The following is a 17,477-nucleotide window of genomic DNA, read 5'->3' on the forward strand; positions in this document are numbered from 1 at the left end:
AAGTCTCCAGGAAAACAAATCATTTGCTTTTATTAGTAGTCTTCACCTCTCCTGGGCCTGCCTCCGTTTCACATCAGCACCTTGTGCCTGGGAGTGTGTGTTGGCCTGAGCTGACCAGGTGCAGACGTCCGAATGGACAGGGGCCCGAGCTGTAGTTTTATGAGATGGGAACCACCTGGCCTGTGTCTCCTCCGCAGATGCCGGAGCCCACAGACCATGTCCCAACCTGAATTACAAAGAGGATGGAGGGAAGACGAGGCATATGGTGGGGACCTGGTTGTTCAAGGTGCTATCATCTGCCTCTCTGATCTGGACCCCAAACTTCCAAGCTACGTGGTTAGTCAGGGACTGAGTTCATTCCCACAAGACGCGCACTGTGTTAACCAAATCAATCCCACAATCGCCTCCCTAGTCGCCCAATAGCGTCAGGGCAGATGGAGGGGTGATGTGATCGAGTCACGTGAAATCTGAGGCTGCTGATCAGTGGGAGATGGAGAACAAGTCTGTGTCACGCACAGGGTGTGTCGTGTGGGTGGGACCGGAGCCTGCAGAGACATTCGGTCCTCATGTGAGAAGTCAGGGTGAAGCACAATGTATTGCTTGTGTGTTCCCTTTCTTCCCCGGACAGTGTCGGCTCCCTGAGCCTGGGGACCCTCCCCGTCACTTCTGCACTGCGACTTGAGCTCCTAAACCAACACAGGTCATGTAGTGAGGGTTCAGTAAATGCCATTCATGCATATCATGTGGACGATGACTTTCCTGAGTCGGACACAGCTGTACTGTGTGTCCGGGTCAGTCCTGACACCGTGATATGAGCTCATCTGTGTCCCTCAAAACCCTGTATGGAAACCCGAACCCACATTGTGACTGTTTGAGAAAAGGCATTAAAAGATGTCATGGATAATGAGGTTAAAAGGGTGTTGCCCCCATAAACAGGGCTGGCGTCTTCATAGAAGAGGTAGAGGCAGCATGGGTGAGCACACATGGGAATGCCACGTGAGGACCCAGGACGAATGTAACCATTTGCAAGCCAAGGAGAGTGACCTCAGGGGAAATCAAACCTGCCACCCCCTTGAACGTGGACATTTAGGCTCCAAACTGAGAGAAATTCGCTATCTTTGGTGTAGGCATCCAGTGTGTGGTATCGTCATATGGTAGGCGTAGCAGACAGGCACAACCTTCAGGGACACTGGTCCCCAGGACACCCTGCCCCAGCATCCAGGAATTTCTGCTCAGCTTGAATGAAACAGAAAATGTGTGCCTATAAGGACAAGTTTTGGGGAAAGAATTGACAGGAAAAGGACATAGACTAGAGGAGGTTCGTTGGGTTTTGTTTCAGGCCTCAGTATTAGGTCAAGGGGGAAGCAGCTGTGTTGCTTCAAACAAAGAGGGAGGCACAAGGAGGGAGCTACACAAGCAAAGCCCATCACTGTGGGGACAGCAGGTTTTTGTCTCACTTCCCCACAGGCCTGGAGCTCTGTGTGAGCACTGAGACTGTTGTCTCATGATGCACAATAATAATCAGCCTCGTCGTCAGCCTGCAGCCCAGTGATGGTCAGGGAGCCTGAGCTGCCAGACTTGGAGCCAGAGAATCGATCGGGGACCCCGGAGGGTCGTTTGTTATTCTCATAAATCAGGAGCCTGGGGGCCGTTCCTGGGACTTGTTGGTACCAGCTCACATAATTACCACCCCCGATGTTGGAGCTGCTTCCAATGCAGGAGATGGTGACCCTCTGGCCCAGGGACCCCGACACTGAGGGCGGCTGAGTCAACACTGACTGGGCCCAGGACCCTGGAAGGGGTAGAAACACAGAGAGGGTGATGCTGGGGTCTGGACACAAGACAGTGGAAGCAGGACCCACATGTCCTCCCAGAGCCCCTTCCAGTGTGCCCTCATCCAGTCACCTGTGCAGTGAGCGAGGAGAGTGAGAAGGAAAGGAGACCAGGCCATGGTGGTGGTCATCACCGATTCTGTCTTCTGTGCCTCAGGGCTGAGCAGAGCCTCCCCTCACCTCTCCCTTCCCCTCTTCATCTTCTGAGGGAGGGAGGGCCCACTCCATGCAAATGAGACCCCGGCTCTCTGACCCCTCCCTGGGCCTGTGTCAGGTCCCTCTGCCTGAGGATGTCAGGGGGCTGGTCGAGGGGGGGCTGTTTCAGGCCAAGGGGTGAGGAGGACACAGTTGTGAGCCGTGTGCAGGGGGCACTGACAGTACAGGTGGCAGGTTTCAGTTCTCATCAGCCCTGAACCCACAGCAATGGGTCCTGTGAGCCCCCTGGTGTTCGGACTCAGAGCCGCCATTGTTTGAACTGGTAGGCAAGTCCACCAAAGAGAGCTCCTGTGCCCCCATTGCACTGCCCACTGTACCCCGACAAGCGACAGTCCAGGTGTCCCTCTAGGGAACCAGACTGGATGCTCTACTCAGACTCCTCAGGGAGAGTCAGTCCATGGCCGCCTGTATGGGTCATGGGTCAGGAAGGAGGTGGTGTCTCTACCAAAAGTCCACTTAGATCAAGATCATGCCCAGTGCAATGATGAGTACCACGGACACGTGGACCCTTCTGTGTAGGATTCTGTGTCCTTTCCTGTTACGTGATTTTTCCCGGGTTTCCAGAGCTCATCTCCTTCTAACTTTCCCGCAGCACTGAGGAGAGAGGGAGAGCTCTGTTCAGGCTGTGGGGAGAAACAGTCGTGTGTATTCCTTCGGGCGTTACACAAAAAAATCTTTGTCGTCTGTCACTATGTCTGCTTGTTGAAAACATTAGCTCTCCTCATACTATGTGCAGTGATTCCTTCCAGGATCTGCTCTCCCAGCAAACAGACCCAAGTCTGCAGGAGTCTTGAGTGTGACACTGACGTCAGGGCCCAAAGACAAACTTGCAGGCCGTTCTAGGAGGGAAGGAGTGACAGTAGCAGGTGCTCTGACAGGGATCCTGTGAACCAGATTATTTGTTAGTCAACACTTAGCCCAGTGTGCCCTTTAAATGGGTGTGTTCTCCTTTATACAAAATTTCTCTCCGTAAGATTTCTTTCAACTCAATGACATTGTTATTATGAAAATGCAGATACAATCACTAGTATAGTTTTCACACAGCTGTACTTATTGCAGAGCAAAGATGGATAGAAAGTGTGGTTAAAAACATGGATGGAAAACAAAGAAAAAGGGATGCCTGCTATAAACTTTTTCTAAACCCATGTTTTCTTTGCCATGAGCTTACTATAGTGGAATTGTTCTGGAAGTAGGTGAGCCTGGCATGATGTGCAATGAAACTCCAGGGGGAGTCTGTTCCTAGGAATCGGAGCCACCTCAGTGATGCAGTTACTAAGCACACACAGAGCTTCTAGGAGTGAGCGATTTGGGGTCAGACTTGTCTCTGGGGTGAGCACAGCTCTACCTGCATTCTCTGTGTCCAGCATATTCAGGAGACAGCAATAGTTCATCCAGCCACCATGACTAGAGGAGTGAATTTCTATTCACCAAGGCTACGTCAATCTTCAGCGAAGATCCCACATGTGAATGGTGGAGAGGTGGAGATGAAGAGGACTATGTCCCTGAGGTCACAGGCATTGTGGCCCCAGTTTGAGACAGAAGGAGTTTCAGCAGAGCTCCAACCTGGCTGGAAGTGTCACTGGGGGGACTGAGGGAGTAACAGTCCAGCATTAAGAGCACAGGGAGCGTGCGATACATCTCCCTGGGCTTTGAGCTGTGTGGGAGCAACACTGAAGCTGCTATTCCAGGACCAATATACTGATCAGCCTCAGGAGCTGACTGGGGCCCAGAGGTGGTCAGGGGCTGAGCTGCCAACAGAGATAGAGACTCATCCTGGGATTCCTGAGCATCAACCTGTCTTAGGAGAGAAGGTGATCAGGGTAAGTCCTGGCTGCTCAGTGACAGGACACTGGTCAAGGTGGATGTCTCTGGAGTTTCCTGATGATGAGAATGCTGCCTTCTGGGCTTGTGACCCTGAGGGTGGCTGGGTGAGCACAGGTTGACCATGATTTTTGGAGAGAAAGAAAATCCAGGAAGCTACAAAATCCCGAACACCATATACTCAGAGGAGAGATCCGTGTGTGTGTGTGTGTGTGTGTGTGTGTGTGTGTGAGAGAGAGAGAATGGAAAACCTTTCCTTCAGAGGCCAAACATGAAAGCAAGTGTATCCCTGTCCCCTTATGTCCTCTCTGCATTTGCTGAGCGTTGGTCCCCATGAAAACCCATCCCTGGGGCTGGCTCTCTGTATGACTCTCCAGCTTTATGGAGCTTGGAACTCAAGAAGGGCAATGTCTGGAAGGCCACTTCTCTTGCATGAGTACGAAACTTACACATAGGGGAGGAATATGGTCTGAATTCGTTCTAATAGGAATTTCACTGAATCAGAGGCTCAGGTCTTGTGGATGGGCCTTTTGTCTATTCTCATTCCTGTACACACACTTCCCACAGATGTGGGATCCTCAGGTTGTAGGAAGCACAAGATAAGGGTTGATCATACAGCCCCTTTTTCATGCCCCTCACATCACAGCCCTCCCCCACTGTGCCTCTCGTATCCCCTGATACCTCCATTGGGGTGACCGTGAGATAGTGTCTACTGTTACTTTTCAAAAAGGTTAATGCTTGACACTGCATTGTTTGGTGCAAAAGTGTGTGGCTGAGTGAGTGTCCTGATGGTCTTAGAAACCAATATTCTCAAGACCAAGAAAAGCTGTCAAGTATTGAAATATGCAGCCACCTTCCTCTGTTGACTATGGCAATAGTTACCCTGTGTGCAGTTTCAGACATTCTGAAGGAGGAAAAGTAATTGCATGTATAGCTTCTCTGTGCAAATACTCAAAGGCTGGATGAACATTCTTTTCACAGAAACACAGTAATCATGTTGTCATATTACAGAGATTGATGAGGCTGGTGGGGCGTGAAAACTACAATCAGAGATGAGAGCAGGAATCTGATAATGAAATGATTTTTCTGCAACTTCTCCTCCCTAGAGATGGACCCTGAAGAGTGGAAACTCTTGCAAGATTATAGTTTTCTCTGAAATCCTAACATAGAGATGGCGTTCAGGCCTGAAGAGCCATAGGGAGAGACTGAAGGCTTGAGGGAAGCAGGAGAAGAGGGGAGACGAGGAGAGTGTGTGATTTGGGGTGAGGTGCGTCTGAAAAAGTTGTGACTCGCTTTTTGTCAGATGGGTGAAAGAGGAAATTGTATCTCTGACCAAGGTGCTTATTAACATGTCAGGTCTGGTTGTGTCATGGGTAACACAAGAGATACACTTTATGGCTTGAGATTTGTGGATGAACGTGAGTACCTCTGTCACCAGTGTCAGTGGAGACAACAGTCCTGTGTGATCTTAGAAACCTTACACGTGTCTCTGCACCCTGGATGCTGACACCGAGTTTCTGAAATTCTTGTCATTGCTAAGTGAAAAGAACACTAGAAACATCCCAGTTCTAATGATGTGACTCTGGCTTGGCTCCCTGAAGGCTCCTGGATGGGGCTGGTCCCCAGAAAGACCAAGGCTTGGTCAGAGGCTGGGAATCTTCACCCCTCATACTTGAGAGAGGGGAAAAAGCTTGACAGTGTAGTTAGTGTCTGATCATGTCTTCCCAAATCCTCAATAAAATCCCAGAGTACAGTGTTTGAAGAGCTTCTGGTTTGGCGAACACATCCACTCCCAGAACAGATGCACCTCAACTCCACAGGGACCGATGCTCTGGTGATTGAGACGCTCCCAGACCTGACACTAAGTGTCTCTTCATTGGCTTGTTCACCTGTCCCTTTCATCATATCGTTTAATGAACTGACAAAAGGAGTCAGTGTTTCCCTGAGTTGTGTGAGAGCCTCCCCCTCCCAGGCAAATTAATGGAATGCATAGATGGAATTGTGGGAACCTCCAATTTGTTGCACGTTGGACAGAGGGTACAGGTGAGCTACTAGCTGCTGTTGGCATCAAAATGGGGAGCAACCTCCTGGGACCGAAACCTTCACCTGTGGATATTTCACTGTTTCCAGGCAGATAAACCTCAGTGTTAAATTAAGGTAAATGATAAGACTCTCACCTCGTGTCCCAGAGAGTTTCTTGTTGTGGGAAAACAAATACACAACCAACATATAATCGATGACCAAGGGCTTGTAAAGTGAAGTATTCTGAGAGTAGTAAAGGAGACACAAAAGAGAGAGACAGAGGTTTATGCTAAAAGTATTTATTCTACTTTTAGCATAAATCACAGATCAGGCAACAGCATGATCTGTGTCTTTTTCCTTCTTTCTCAAGGATGCATGTCTCCTCAGAGGACTCCTTCCTATAGGAGCCTCCACACAAGTTTCTCAATACAAGATGCTCAGAGTTAAGGCTTTCAGCCCCAAGTGTTTTTGACTCACTCCCTCCTCATCTGAGACACTGTAAGGAAAGCTGCTCCCACTGCCAGGATCTGTAGCACAAGAGAAGCTTCGTGCTTAGGCTGCTCATCAGACACGAGCAGAATTCCTGCCTTGGCCCAGGCATCTTTGGATTCAGAGAAGCAACTGGGGACCCCGGACCCTGGTGCTTATTTGAGTGTGAAGAGAACCAAAGAAGATACCAGGGAGAGCTCCCTGGCTTCTCTGGAACCTGTCTATGTAGTAGCTGCAAACACGGAATCCACTGTTCATGGTGCAGGTGAGTCCGGCCGTTGCTTCTGGAGATGCAGGGATGGAGGGCGTCTGGGTCAGCACAGGCTGGGATGGGGGACATGAGAACACAGACACTCATGGGGGATGGGGCTAGAAAGGAAAAAGAAAAAGCATCTCTCAGGTCACTGAGCACGGAAAGAGTGATTTGGGGCCCACCCTGTGTCCACCAGGCCTGTCCCTACCTGTGCAGTGAGGGAGGAGCTTAAGGAAGACCGGAGTCCAGGCCATGGTGGCACAGCCTCTGGTCCCCACACTGGGCTGGGCTGCCCCAGGCTCTCATTTCCCCTCCACCCCTGACACAGGAGGGGCTGTCCATGCACATGGGTCCCATTCAGTGACAGTCCAGCCCCTCCCTGAGCCCTGGTGCTGGAGCCCAGGCCACACCGCACACTGAGGAGGGTGGAGGTAGGACTCATCCCCCGGGGAGAGCTCTGGAACAAGCACGTGCTGACACAGCTCAAAGCCTCCAGGTTGGGCTCCTTTGGGTGATTGGTCATCACTGACCAGCCCTGTAGGCACCACAGGGCTGTTGCAAGCACATCCTATTAAACTCATGTTGAAACATGAAAAATGAATACAACCAACTTGTGAGCGATAGCTCCTATTAAGAATACCTTGAATGCATACTTTCTCAAAAGTTACAATTTGGCTATACTCAAAATATATTGAGTGTATAGACCAATTGTAATAGAGAAATGAAAAATGTTATTCTAGAAGCACTCCATAGAAATGCATAAGATACAGATGTTTTCACAGGGGACAACTAACAAAACTTCAGAATTGAGAAGAATATTTTTTATTTGCTCCTTGATTTTTCATAATATCAAAAGGTATATAATAGTTCTTAGTTCATTTACAAGGGGTATAAAACTCAAAGTACACTTTAAAAAACATTGCACAAAAAGGAAAATTACAGACCATTATTATTAAATAGTGATAGAAATACTCTGTATAAAATATGAACAAAGAGACCTCAATACCATATTAATAAATTGATACACAATTATTAAGTGTGATTTATTCCAATGATACAGTTGGGTCACATAGTAAGAAAATCTTTACTTACCTACCATCTTATTACATTAAGAGATAGGATCATATTGCCCCAGTTGGTCTCAAAGAGCCTTTGGCCAAATTTCACACCAAATCCTAATAAGAGCCACATAAACACAAAAACAGATCCATTTATAACATGGTAAAACACACACTCTCACACACTTGTGATGTGGTCCTGAGGCCGGCATCCTTGTTCATGGAGTAGCGAGGGGACCAGTTCCACAAGGATCAAGAACTTGCAAAGGGAATCTTCACGTCCATTATTTTGCAACATTATTCCTCACGTGTTAGACAATGCAACTAAAAAGCCAAAATCGATGCTTACTACGTTGCATGGATGGGAAAGGAAAGTGGTCACTCTTGAAGTCCCAGATGGATGTCATGGCCTTAGATAGGAACGTGCTGTGGCAGCAGTGACAGCAGAGATCTTAGTGAGTGATTAGTCTCAGTGTTGGTGACTTACTGGTGACACTTGGTACCAGAGACACGATGGGTGGAACAAACGCAGCAGAGAAGAGGTCTTGTCCCACGTGAGCAGGTGAAGAGCCCTTTGCAAGGTGTGGGGCAGTGACCCCGGATCTGAAGTGATTATTTCCTCCCACTCTGGCTGCATCCTATGTGATGTCAATCTTCACATTGATGGGGCATCTGTCCCACACCCAGAATAGTACATATTGCAGAGGTTTCCAGTGGGGACCTTGGCTCAAGTGACCAGTTTACTAAGAGACGGGTTGTGAGTCTGGTGTCGCTGCCCCTGCTCCTTGATGACCTGAGGAGAGAGCATGTCCTGTGTGACCTCAGGGACTGCTTTCTGTAAAATCTGGCAAAGGCTCCCTGTATAAAGGACTGAAGGAGACACTCCAGGACACGGTGGACACCACACAGAGCTCTGTTCCCTGAGGTTCCGTTGAAGGGATTCTGCCCACAAGCTGCCTTATCCTCTGGGCAGGTCCTGAGAGCCCACTTCCTCCTGGGAAATGCGCTCTGTCTATTCCTTGTGTATAAGCCTGCAATTCTCCAGATGCCAAAGGAAAAAGGAAGAAGTGATCCATGTTGGAAGCAATGTGGTGACGCAGCCAGATGCAGGGGCTCACAGGGCAATGGACGCTCCCAGGTGGAAGTAGAGACATAGCCCTGAGGCTCCAGTGTGCCTACTGCCCCCCAGGCAGCTTAGCTGCTGACCCTCACTCTACAGGCCCCTGTTCGCTCTGCTCCCCTGCTGCCCTAGGCACCATGTCCTCCAGCTGCTGCGATCACCTCTGCACACCAAGCAGAATGTTCATTTGGACAGCAGTCGTACTGATGTTGTGACCCATGGGAGTGGAGTACGAAAGGGCCTTTCTGGGTCCCTTATTGAAACCATGACACTCTCACGTTTGGAAAAGTATCTCAGTGGAAGCTTGTGATTTGGTTCGAAATGTCCATCTCTGCCAACAGTATCCCCAGAACTGCTCTGTGTCTCCTGTTCACAGATGCTGCACGTGGTAAATGTAAGGACAGCGAAGGGGTGTCGCTGGGACACACATATGGGGACACGGCCCATGTGCATGTGCGGCATGCAGGGGAGCTGGGACAAAGAGGTCTTTACAGAGCTGCGGTACGTAAGTGGGGACTGTAGGGTGAGCCAAGGGATGTCCCTGAGAGGAGGAGCCCTGGGTCAGAGGTCAGGGCATGTGTCAAGGCCCAAGAAAGGGGGTGGCTTCTTGTTGATGACTCTAGTGGACATCCAACGTTTATTTATTTTTGGGACAGAGAGAGACAGAGCATGAACGGGGGAGGGGCAGAGAGAGAGGGAGACACAGAATCGGAAACAGGCTCCAGGCTCTGAGCCATCAGCCCAGAGCCTGACGCGGGGCTCGAACTCACGGACCGCGAGATCGTGACCTGGCTGAAGTCGGACGCTTAACCGACTGCGCCACCCAGGCGCCCCTCTAGTGGACATCCACTGGAGGTCTACGACGTAGGCCAACTGACCACCTGAATCCAGCATCTCCAAATGGAATCGAAAGGCAAACCTAGGAAGAGAAATATACCTTCTTTAACCCTGAAATCTGGTTTGACTCGTTGTGCATGCGTGTGAATGTACATATATTCAAGGGCCACAATTATATGAATACTTCACGTAAAACATCTGATCCTTGTCTTTCATAGTGAGTCAGGTGATGACCCAACATGCTCCATGACCTTGAGAGTTTAGTTTGTCCTTTGTAGCACTAAGTGTCTGCAGCTTACTGCTATGTCCTTGGTGCTCAGGAAATGGTTTTGAATGAAAAAGAATACATCAGTGAATTAACAAAGGAAAAAATACCAGTGTCCACATTCTTTACCTTATGGCTAAAACGGGCATCGGCTCTTTCTTTTGGGCCACCATCATCCATTCAAATTGTGAACCACAGACACGGGTGTCATCTTGGACACATCCTTCGACCTCACACACAGCCTCCAGGTAATTCCTAAATCCAGCGTTTTCCACACCAAAAGCCATGTTACAATGTACACGCTGCCCAAAGCAATCTATAGACTCCATGCAATTCTCATGAAAATTCCAGAGACATTTTTCACAGAAATGGAAAAAATCTCCTGACTTTTATACACAACCAGAAAGACCCCACATTGCCAAACAATATGGAGAGAGAAGAACAAAGCTGGAGGCACCAGACTCCCTGCTTTTGAGTTATATTACAAAGCTATAGTAATGAAAACCAGTAGGGCATTGGCCTAGAAAGAAACCCATGGATTGATGTGACCAAATAAAAAGACCAGAAGAATAAAACAAGACCCCTCTTCCCCAGTTTTCTAGTAGTCACCTCCCTGACTGTGGTCCCGCTCAAGATTCTGCCTGCAAACGTTTTTGTTCTGTGCGGTGGCCCAGACGTCTGTGCCTGGCCTCAGGCCTGGGGAAGGGAGCCATGGGGTTGGAGGGAGAAAGGTGATGTAAGGGAGCGAGTCAGAGCTGAGCACTCCCGGGGCCCTGAGGCCCAGGTGAGGGACAGTCACACTGCAATGTGGACCGTGTTTGCCTTAGTATATGAGAGGCATTCGAGTATTTTCCTGCTGGCCTGGCTCACAGCCCAGGCCTCTCAGTGCCAGTGTGAACAGGCCACCGCTGACCCCGGTCCTGGTCACTCAGTTGCTCTGACAACACACAGCACCCCTAGAGGACACTCTGACCTTTGCAGATGGATATTTGAGCTTTCAATGTCCAGGGAGGGAGCATGAGTGCAACCTCTCCTCGGTGCTTGGGATGGAGACATTAATTTTCTTCAGGTCCCTAACAGCGTCCAGGCTGCTCACCATAGGGCTTAATTTACAGTGTTTATGTTCCTGGACATATTAGTGTTCCCTGACATTGGGTTTGCTTGCTGCAGGGCCCTGGCATCACTACCACTCTCCAATCTGAATTTGTTTTAATGTTTATTTCTTTTTAAGAGAGAGAGGACAGAGAGAGGAAGAGAGAGAGACAGGCAGAGAGAGAGAGAGAGAGAGACAGAGACAGAGACAGAGAGACAGAGAGAGAGCAGGGAGGTACAGAGAGAGAGCGGGAGACACAGAATCAGAAGCAGGTTCCAGGCTCTGAGTTAGTGGCACCGAGCCCAAGGCAGGGCTTCAGCTCACGAACCATGACATCATGACCTGAGCCGAAGTCTGAAGCTTAACCGACTGAGCCACCGAGGCACCCCTACCAGTCTCCAATCGAAACCAATTTCAAGGCCTCATATTTCCCAGGATCACTCCCGGTTCCTATGTGATAAAAAGTCCATGGGGGTTATCCTTGAACTTTGAATAATTTTGCTGTTGCTGCTGTATTATGAGAATCTCCTGTTATATCCCATCACCTCCATGGTACAGGCTCTGGGGCATTTGAAGTCTCCGTTTATCAAAAGACTACGTGGTCTCCGGAGAGAAGTATCCACTGTACTTAATTCCCAATTTGGGTTTTGACCGGGCCTTTATACTTAGTCTGGAATTTAGTTTTCTTCTCTCGTATATTTATGACTCATTTGCCTGTCTAATAGTTCAGTTTTGTAAGTGTTTTCAGGATGAACATGATGTAAACCACTATACAGTACAAGGGAATCGATCTTCTTAGAAATTCATTCTCTCCTCATCCATTGAGGGACATTCAGGGAAGGGAATCCCACTCACATTCAACCCTATTATATTTATTTGGTAAATGTTCCATGGGTTAAGAGTGAGAAGACCACAAAATGTCTAGATTTTTTCTGGTGATACCAGGGTTCTCTGGACAATGTAGGATGGGTTCATAGGCCTTTTCTCCAAAATAGTGAGATTCCTTTCAGCTTCATTCCAGACCGAGTCAGAGGAAAAACAAAGACTGAGAAAGCTTAGAACACATGCAGTTACACTCTACTGGTCTCACCCTGGTAATTACATCTGCAACAGTCTCATTTCCAAATAAGGTCTCATCCTGAAATATGGGAGTTTTTAGAACTCTTAATCACATGAATTGTTGGAGACACAGTTCAACGCGTAACAATTAATATCCACAGTTTATTCAGATTTTCTTAGTTTTTCCCTAATGTCCTTTTTCTGTAGTAAGATCCAGTTAAGATTCTTTGCGACATTGAGTTGTGAATTGTCCTTAAGCTTCTCTTACTGTGACACTTCTTCAGACTGTCCCTCTTGTTGGTGCCTTTGTGCATACTTACTGAGTGGGGGCTATGCCTGACGTCATTCAAGCCGAGGGTTTACACCTGTTCCCTGAAATCTCTGCACAGGAATGTGTCTCATCTGATTCCATTTATTTATTACCATCAGTGAAAAATATGGACGGTAGACATATGTGTAGACACTGAGTTACAACCCAATCCTTTTATGTTCCTGTGGTTGAAATCTTTCTAGTTTTGCCTCATGGGGACCCTTTAGGTTGGCTCGTGAGCTCCTAGACACAACCTCTCCTTGTGTGTGTGCTCACACGGGTATGTGTGGTGGTTGTACGCTGATTTGCTTGCGTTTGTTTGGGAGACAATGACAGACAATGACAGAGTGTCATTTAAGTGTCATTAGTATCATATACAATAATTCTGTGGCTCAGAGTGTTTTACTTTGTTCACATGATTAATTCAGCATTTAGCACCCCCGCGACCTCCAGATGTTTGCAGAGTTTTGCTTCTTCCAATGTTTGATATAATTATCAAATTATTTATAAAAGTGGCACCTCCTGGGTGACCTCTTAGTTGGTTCTTTGTTTGGGTATTTACATTTAAACCTAGAGTACGGGCGCCTGGGTGGCTCAGTCGGTTGAGCGTCCGACTTCAGCTCAGGTCACGATCTCACTGACCGTGAGTTTGAGCCCCGCGTTGGGCTCTGGGTTGATGGCTCAGAGCCTGGAGCCTGCCTCCAGTTCTGTGTCTCCCTCTCTCCCTGCACCTCCCCCGTTCATGCTCTGTCTCTCTCTGTCTCAAAAATAAATAAACGTTAAAAAAAATAAAAAATATATAAAATAAATAAATAAAAAGTAAAAAAATAACCCTAGAGTAAATATCCATGTGCCAAGTTTAGGTTGCTTTCAGGCTTTAGTGATTCAGAGAAGTTGTTATAAACATTGAATGCAGGGTTTTTCCTATGGACAAAGGTTTTGTAACTTATCTTCAAATTTTATACTTTTAAATTAGCATTTTTTCACAAATAATAGATAATAAGAAGAAACTAGACACTGCCATTGAGATAATAGTTCCAATTGCAGATAAGGCTAATTTATTCTTCAGGCACCACATGGGTAGACTTCAGAGGAAAAACAAAAATGCTTCATTTATTTTAATATCAGAAGGAAAAATTGATATGATCTGGCCTAGAAGTAAAATACCTCAGCTGATAACACAAGAGATTTCTCTTTTATCAGACTCTTTGTGTTGGAAGGGTTTTCTGAGAGTGACTTTGAGGACAGAAAGGACAGGAGGATCCTCACTCACTCCCCTTGCATGGACCTGCGTCCAAGTCATCAGCCACGGGAAGAGCAGAATCACAGGCTGAGCTGAGGAGGCAGCTGCTGATGTGTTTCCCTCTTTACAGATGAGTAACTAGGTTTTTGTCTCACTTCCCCACAGGCCTGGAGCACTGTGTAAGCACTGCCACTGCTGTACCACGATACGCAGTAATAATCAGCCTCGTCCTCGGCCTGGAGCCCAGTGATGGTCAGGGTGCCTGTGCTGCCAGACTTGGAGCCGGAGAATCGATCAGGGACCCCTGAGGGTCGGTAGCTATTACCATAGATGATGGTTTTGGGGGCCATTCCTGGGATTTGTTGGTACCAGTCCACGTAACTACCAACTCCAGTGCAGGAGATAGTGACCCTCTGGCCCAGGGCCCCAGACACTGAGGATGGTTGATTCGGCCCCGACTGAGCCCAAATCCCTGGAAAGAGAAACAACAGAGAGGATATTCCTGGGGTCTAGAGACAAGAGGAGGAATCAGGCCCACACTTGTGCTTCCAGAACCCCTTCCCGTGTCCCCACATCAAGTCACCTGTGCAGTGAGCGAGGAGGGTGAGGAGGAGAGGGGACCAGGCCATGGCGGAGGTCAGCACTGATCCTGCCTTCTGTTGCCTCACAACTGAGCAGAGCCTTACTTAACCTCTCCCTTCACCTCTTCAACTGTTGAGAGGGGGAGGGCCCATCCATGCAAATGCAACCCCCCTGTGTTTTGACTCCTCACTGACTTCTTTAGGTGCCTCTGTCTGAGGATGTCAGGCGGATGGGCAGGGTGGGGGCAATTTCAAGGCAGGGGGTGGGGAGGTCACAGATGTGAGCCCTGAGCAGAGGGCACAGGCAGGGGAGGGGGCAGTTCTCATCTCTGATCTACCGTGACCCCTCAGAACAGGCCTTGAGTGCCCCTTAGCGTCCAGACACAGACACGCCATTGTATGATGTGAGCAGAGCCCATCAGAGACCACTTCTGCCTCCCCCGGGTTCTACCCACTCTCCTCTACCTAAGCATTAGACCAAGTCTCCCAACGTGGCCCCCCATCACCCCAGGGCAGACTCTCTGTTCTACTCAGACTCCGGGGGGTGAGCCTGTCCATGGCTCCCTTGACTGTTCATGGATCAGGACTGAAGAGTTATCTCTACACACATTCCTCTAACAGTAAATGTGTACCAATAGGGAAAGGAGTTAACTGGATATGACAGCGGAGCCAGGGCTCCAGGCACCCATGCCAATGCTGGAAGCAGCAGAGAGCAGAGGGCAGCTCCCATGGGGAACTTTGGCAAATGGGACCTGACCCTGGTTAGATCGTTCTTAGATGTGCTCCTTACCCAGATGGTGTGTGTTGATTCGCACTTTATCCCGGCATCTATGTCAATGTGCTCATTGCCAGACGTCTGAGTGATTCCAGTTTCTCTCCCAAAGTGCATGAGGAAATATCAGTGAGATCCTAAGGATCCCATTTGGGGGTCTGCTCTAGGATTCCTGTATATTCTTTCTGAAATCCTTCCCAAATCCATGATGGTAGCTCTGTTCCGGAGACCTTGCAAAGGACTGTTTTCAGCCTATGCCTTCCCTGGGTGTAAGAGGAACTTGAATGACTTTGTGGTCTTGTTATTCTATTATTATTATTCTTGTTATTCTATTTTTCACACCAAAAGCCATGTTACAATGTACACACTGCCCAAAGCAATCTATAGACTCCATGCAATTCTCATGAAAATTCCAGAGACATTTTTCACAGAAATAGAAAAAATCTCCTGACTTTTATACACAACCAGAAAGACCCCACATTGCCAAACAATATGGAGAGAGAAGAACAAAGCTGGAGGCACCAGACTCCCTGCTTTTGAGTTATATTACAAAGCTATAGTAATGAAAACCAGTAGGGCATTGGCCTAGAAAGAAACCCATGGATTGATGCGACCGAATAAAAAGACCAGAAGAATAAAACAAGACCCCTCTTCCCCAGTTTTCTAGTAGTCACCTCCCTGACTGTGGTCCCGCTCAAGATTCTGCCTGCAAACGTTTTTGTTCTATGCGATGGCCCAGACGTCTGTGCCTGGCCTCAGGCCTGGGGAAGGGAGCCATGGGGTTGGAGGGAGAAAGGTGATGTAAGGGAGCGAGTCAGAGCTGAGCACTCCCGGGGCCCCCGAGGCCTAGGTGAGGGACAGTCACACTGCAATGTGGACCGTGTTTGCCTTAGTATATGAGAGGCATTCGGGTATGTTCCTGCTGGCCTGGATCACAGCCCAGGCCTCTCAGTGCCAGTGTGAACAGGCCACCGCTGACCCCAGTCCTGATCACCCAGCTGGTCTGACAACACACAGCATCCCTAGAGGACACTCTGACCGTTGCAGATGGATATTTGAGCTTTCAGTGCTCAGGGAAGGAGCATGAGTAGATCCTCTTCCGGGTGCTTGGGATGGAGACATTAATTTTCTTCGGGTCACTAACAACGTCCAGGCTGGTCAACATAGGGCTTATTTTACAATGTTTATGTTCCTGGACATATTAGTGTTCCCTGACATTGGGTTTGCTTGCTGCGGGGGCTTGGCATCACTACCAGTCTCCGATCTAAATTTGTTTTTTTTTTTTTAATTTTTTTTCAACGTTTATTTATTTTTGGGACAGAGAGACAGAGCATGAACAGGGGAAGGGCAGAGAGAGAGGGAGACACAGAATCGGAAACAGCCTCCAGGCTCTGAGCCATCAGCCCAGAGCCTGACGCGGGGCTCGAACTCACGGACCGCGAGATTCTGACCTGGCTAAGTCGGACGCTTAACCAACTGCGCCACCCAGGCGCCCCCTAAATTTGTTTTAATGTTTATTTTTTTTAAGGGAGAGAGGACAGAGAGAAAGAAAAAAAGAGAGACATAGAGAGAGAGAGAGAGAGAGAGAAGTGAGGTACAGAGAGAGAGCAGGGGACGCAGAATCAAAAGCAGGCTCCAGGCTCTGATTCCATGGCCCAGAGCCCAAGGCAGGGCTTCGGCTTATGAACCATGAGATCATGACCTGAGCCAAAGTCTGAAGCTTAACCGACTGAGCCATCCAGGCACCCCTACCTGTCTCCAATCAAAACCAATTTCAAGGCCTCATATTTCCCAGGTTCACTCCCGGTTCATATGTGATAAAAAGTCCATGGGGGTTATCCTTGAACTTTGAAAACTTTTTGCTGTTGTTGATGTATTATGAGAGTCTCCTGTTACCCACCACCTCCATGGTACAGGCTCTGGGGCATTTGAAGTCTCTGTCAAAAGACTACCTGGGGCGCCTGGGTGGCGCAGTCGGTTAAGCGTCCGACTTCAGCCAGGTCACGATCTCGCGGTCCGTGAGTTCGAGCCCCGCGTCGGGCTCTGGGCTGATGGCTCAGAGCCTGGAGCCTGTTTCCGATTCTGTGTCTCCCTCTCTCTCTGCCCCTCGCCCGTTCATGCTCTGTCTCTCTCTGTCCCAAAAATAAATAAACGTTGAAAAAAAAATTTAAAAAAAAAAAAAAAAAAAAAAAAAAAAAAAGACTACCTATTCTCCGCAGAGAAGTATCCACTGTACTTCATTCCCACTCTGGGTTTTGATCATGCCTTATACTTAGTCTGGAATTTAATTTTCTTCTCTGGTGTACTTATCACCCATTTGCCTCTCTATTAGTCGAGTTTTGTAAGTGTTCTCAGGATGAACATTGATTTAAACCATTATACAGTACAAGGGACCTCTATCTTCTTAGAAATTTGTTCTCTGCTCATCCATTAAGGGGCATTCAGGGAAGGGAATCCCACTCACATTCATCCCTATTATCTTTAGTTGGTAAATGTTCCATGGGTT

General features: G+C 48.3%; 2 protein-coding genes and 3 gene segments (V, D, J or C); all 5 read right to left on the reverse strand.

Moving 5' to 3' along the window:
• Nucleotides 1-17,477, reverse strand: part of LOC123381268 (immunoglobulin lambda-1 light chain-like) — a 670,720-nt gene that overhangs the window by 639,441 nt on the left and 13,802 nt on the right. The window lies entirely within an intron of this gene.
• Nucleotides 1-17,477, reverse strand: part of LOC109497182 (immunoglobulin lambda-1 light chain) — a 638,912-nt gene that overhangs the window by 612,903 nt on the left and 8,532 nt on the right. The gene's annotated exons all lie outside the window — the stretch shown is intronic.
• LOC109496970 overlaps nt 1-17,477 on the reverse strand; it is a 927,213-nt gene that overhangs the window by 600,040 nt on the left and 309,696 nt on the right.
• LOC123381274 lies at nt 1,503-2,056 on the reverse strand. The segment is given in 2 exon segments: nt 1,503-1,792; nt 1,906-2,056. Coding segments are annotated over 2 exon segments (348 nt in total).
• Nucleotides 6,219-14,351, reverse strand: LOC123381352. The segment is given in 3 exon segments: nt 6,219-6,313; nt 13,806-14,090; nt 14,202-14,351. Coding segments are annotated over 3 exon segments (426 nt in total).

This window comes from Felis catus, chromosome D3, assembly GCF_018350175.1.
Source record: "Felis catus isolate Fca126 chromosome D3, F.catus_Fca126_mat1.0, whole genome shotgun sequence".
NCBI lineage: Eukaryota > Metazoa > Chordata > Mammalia > Carnivora > Felidae > Felis > Felis catus.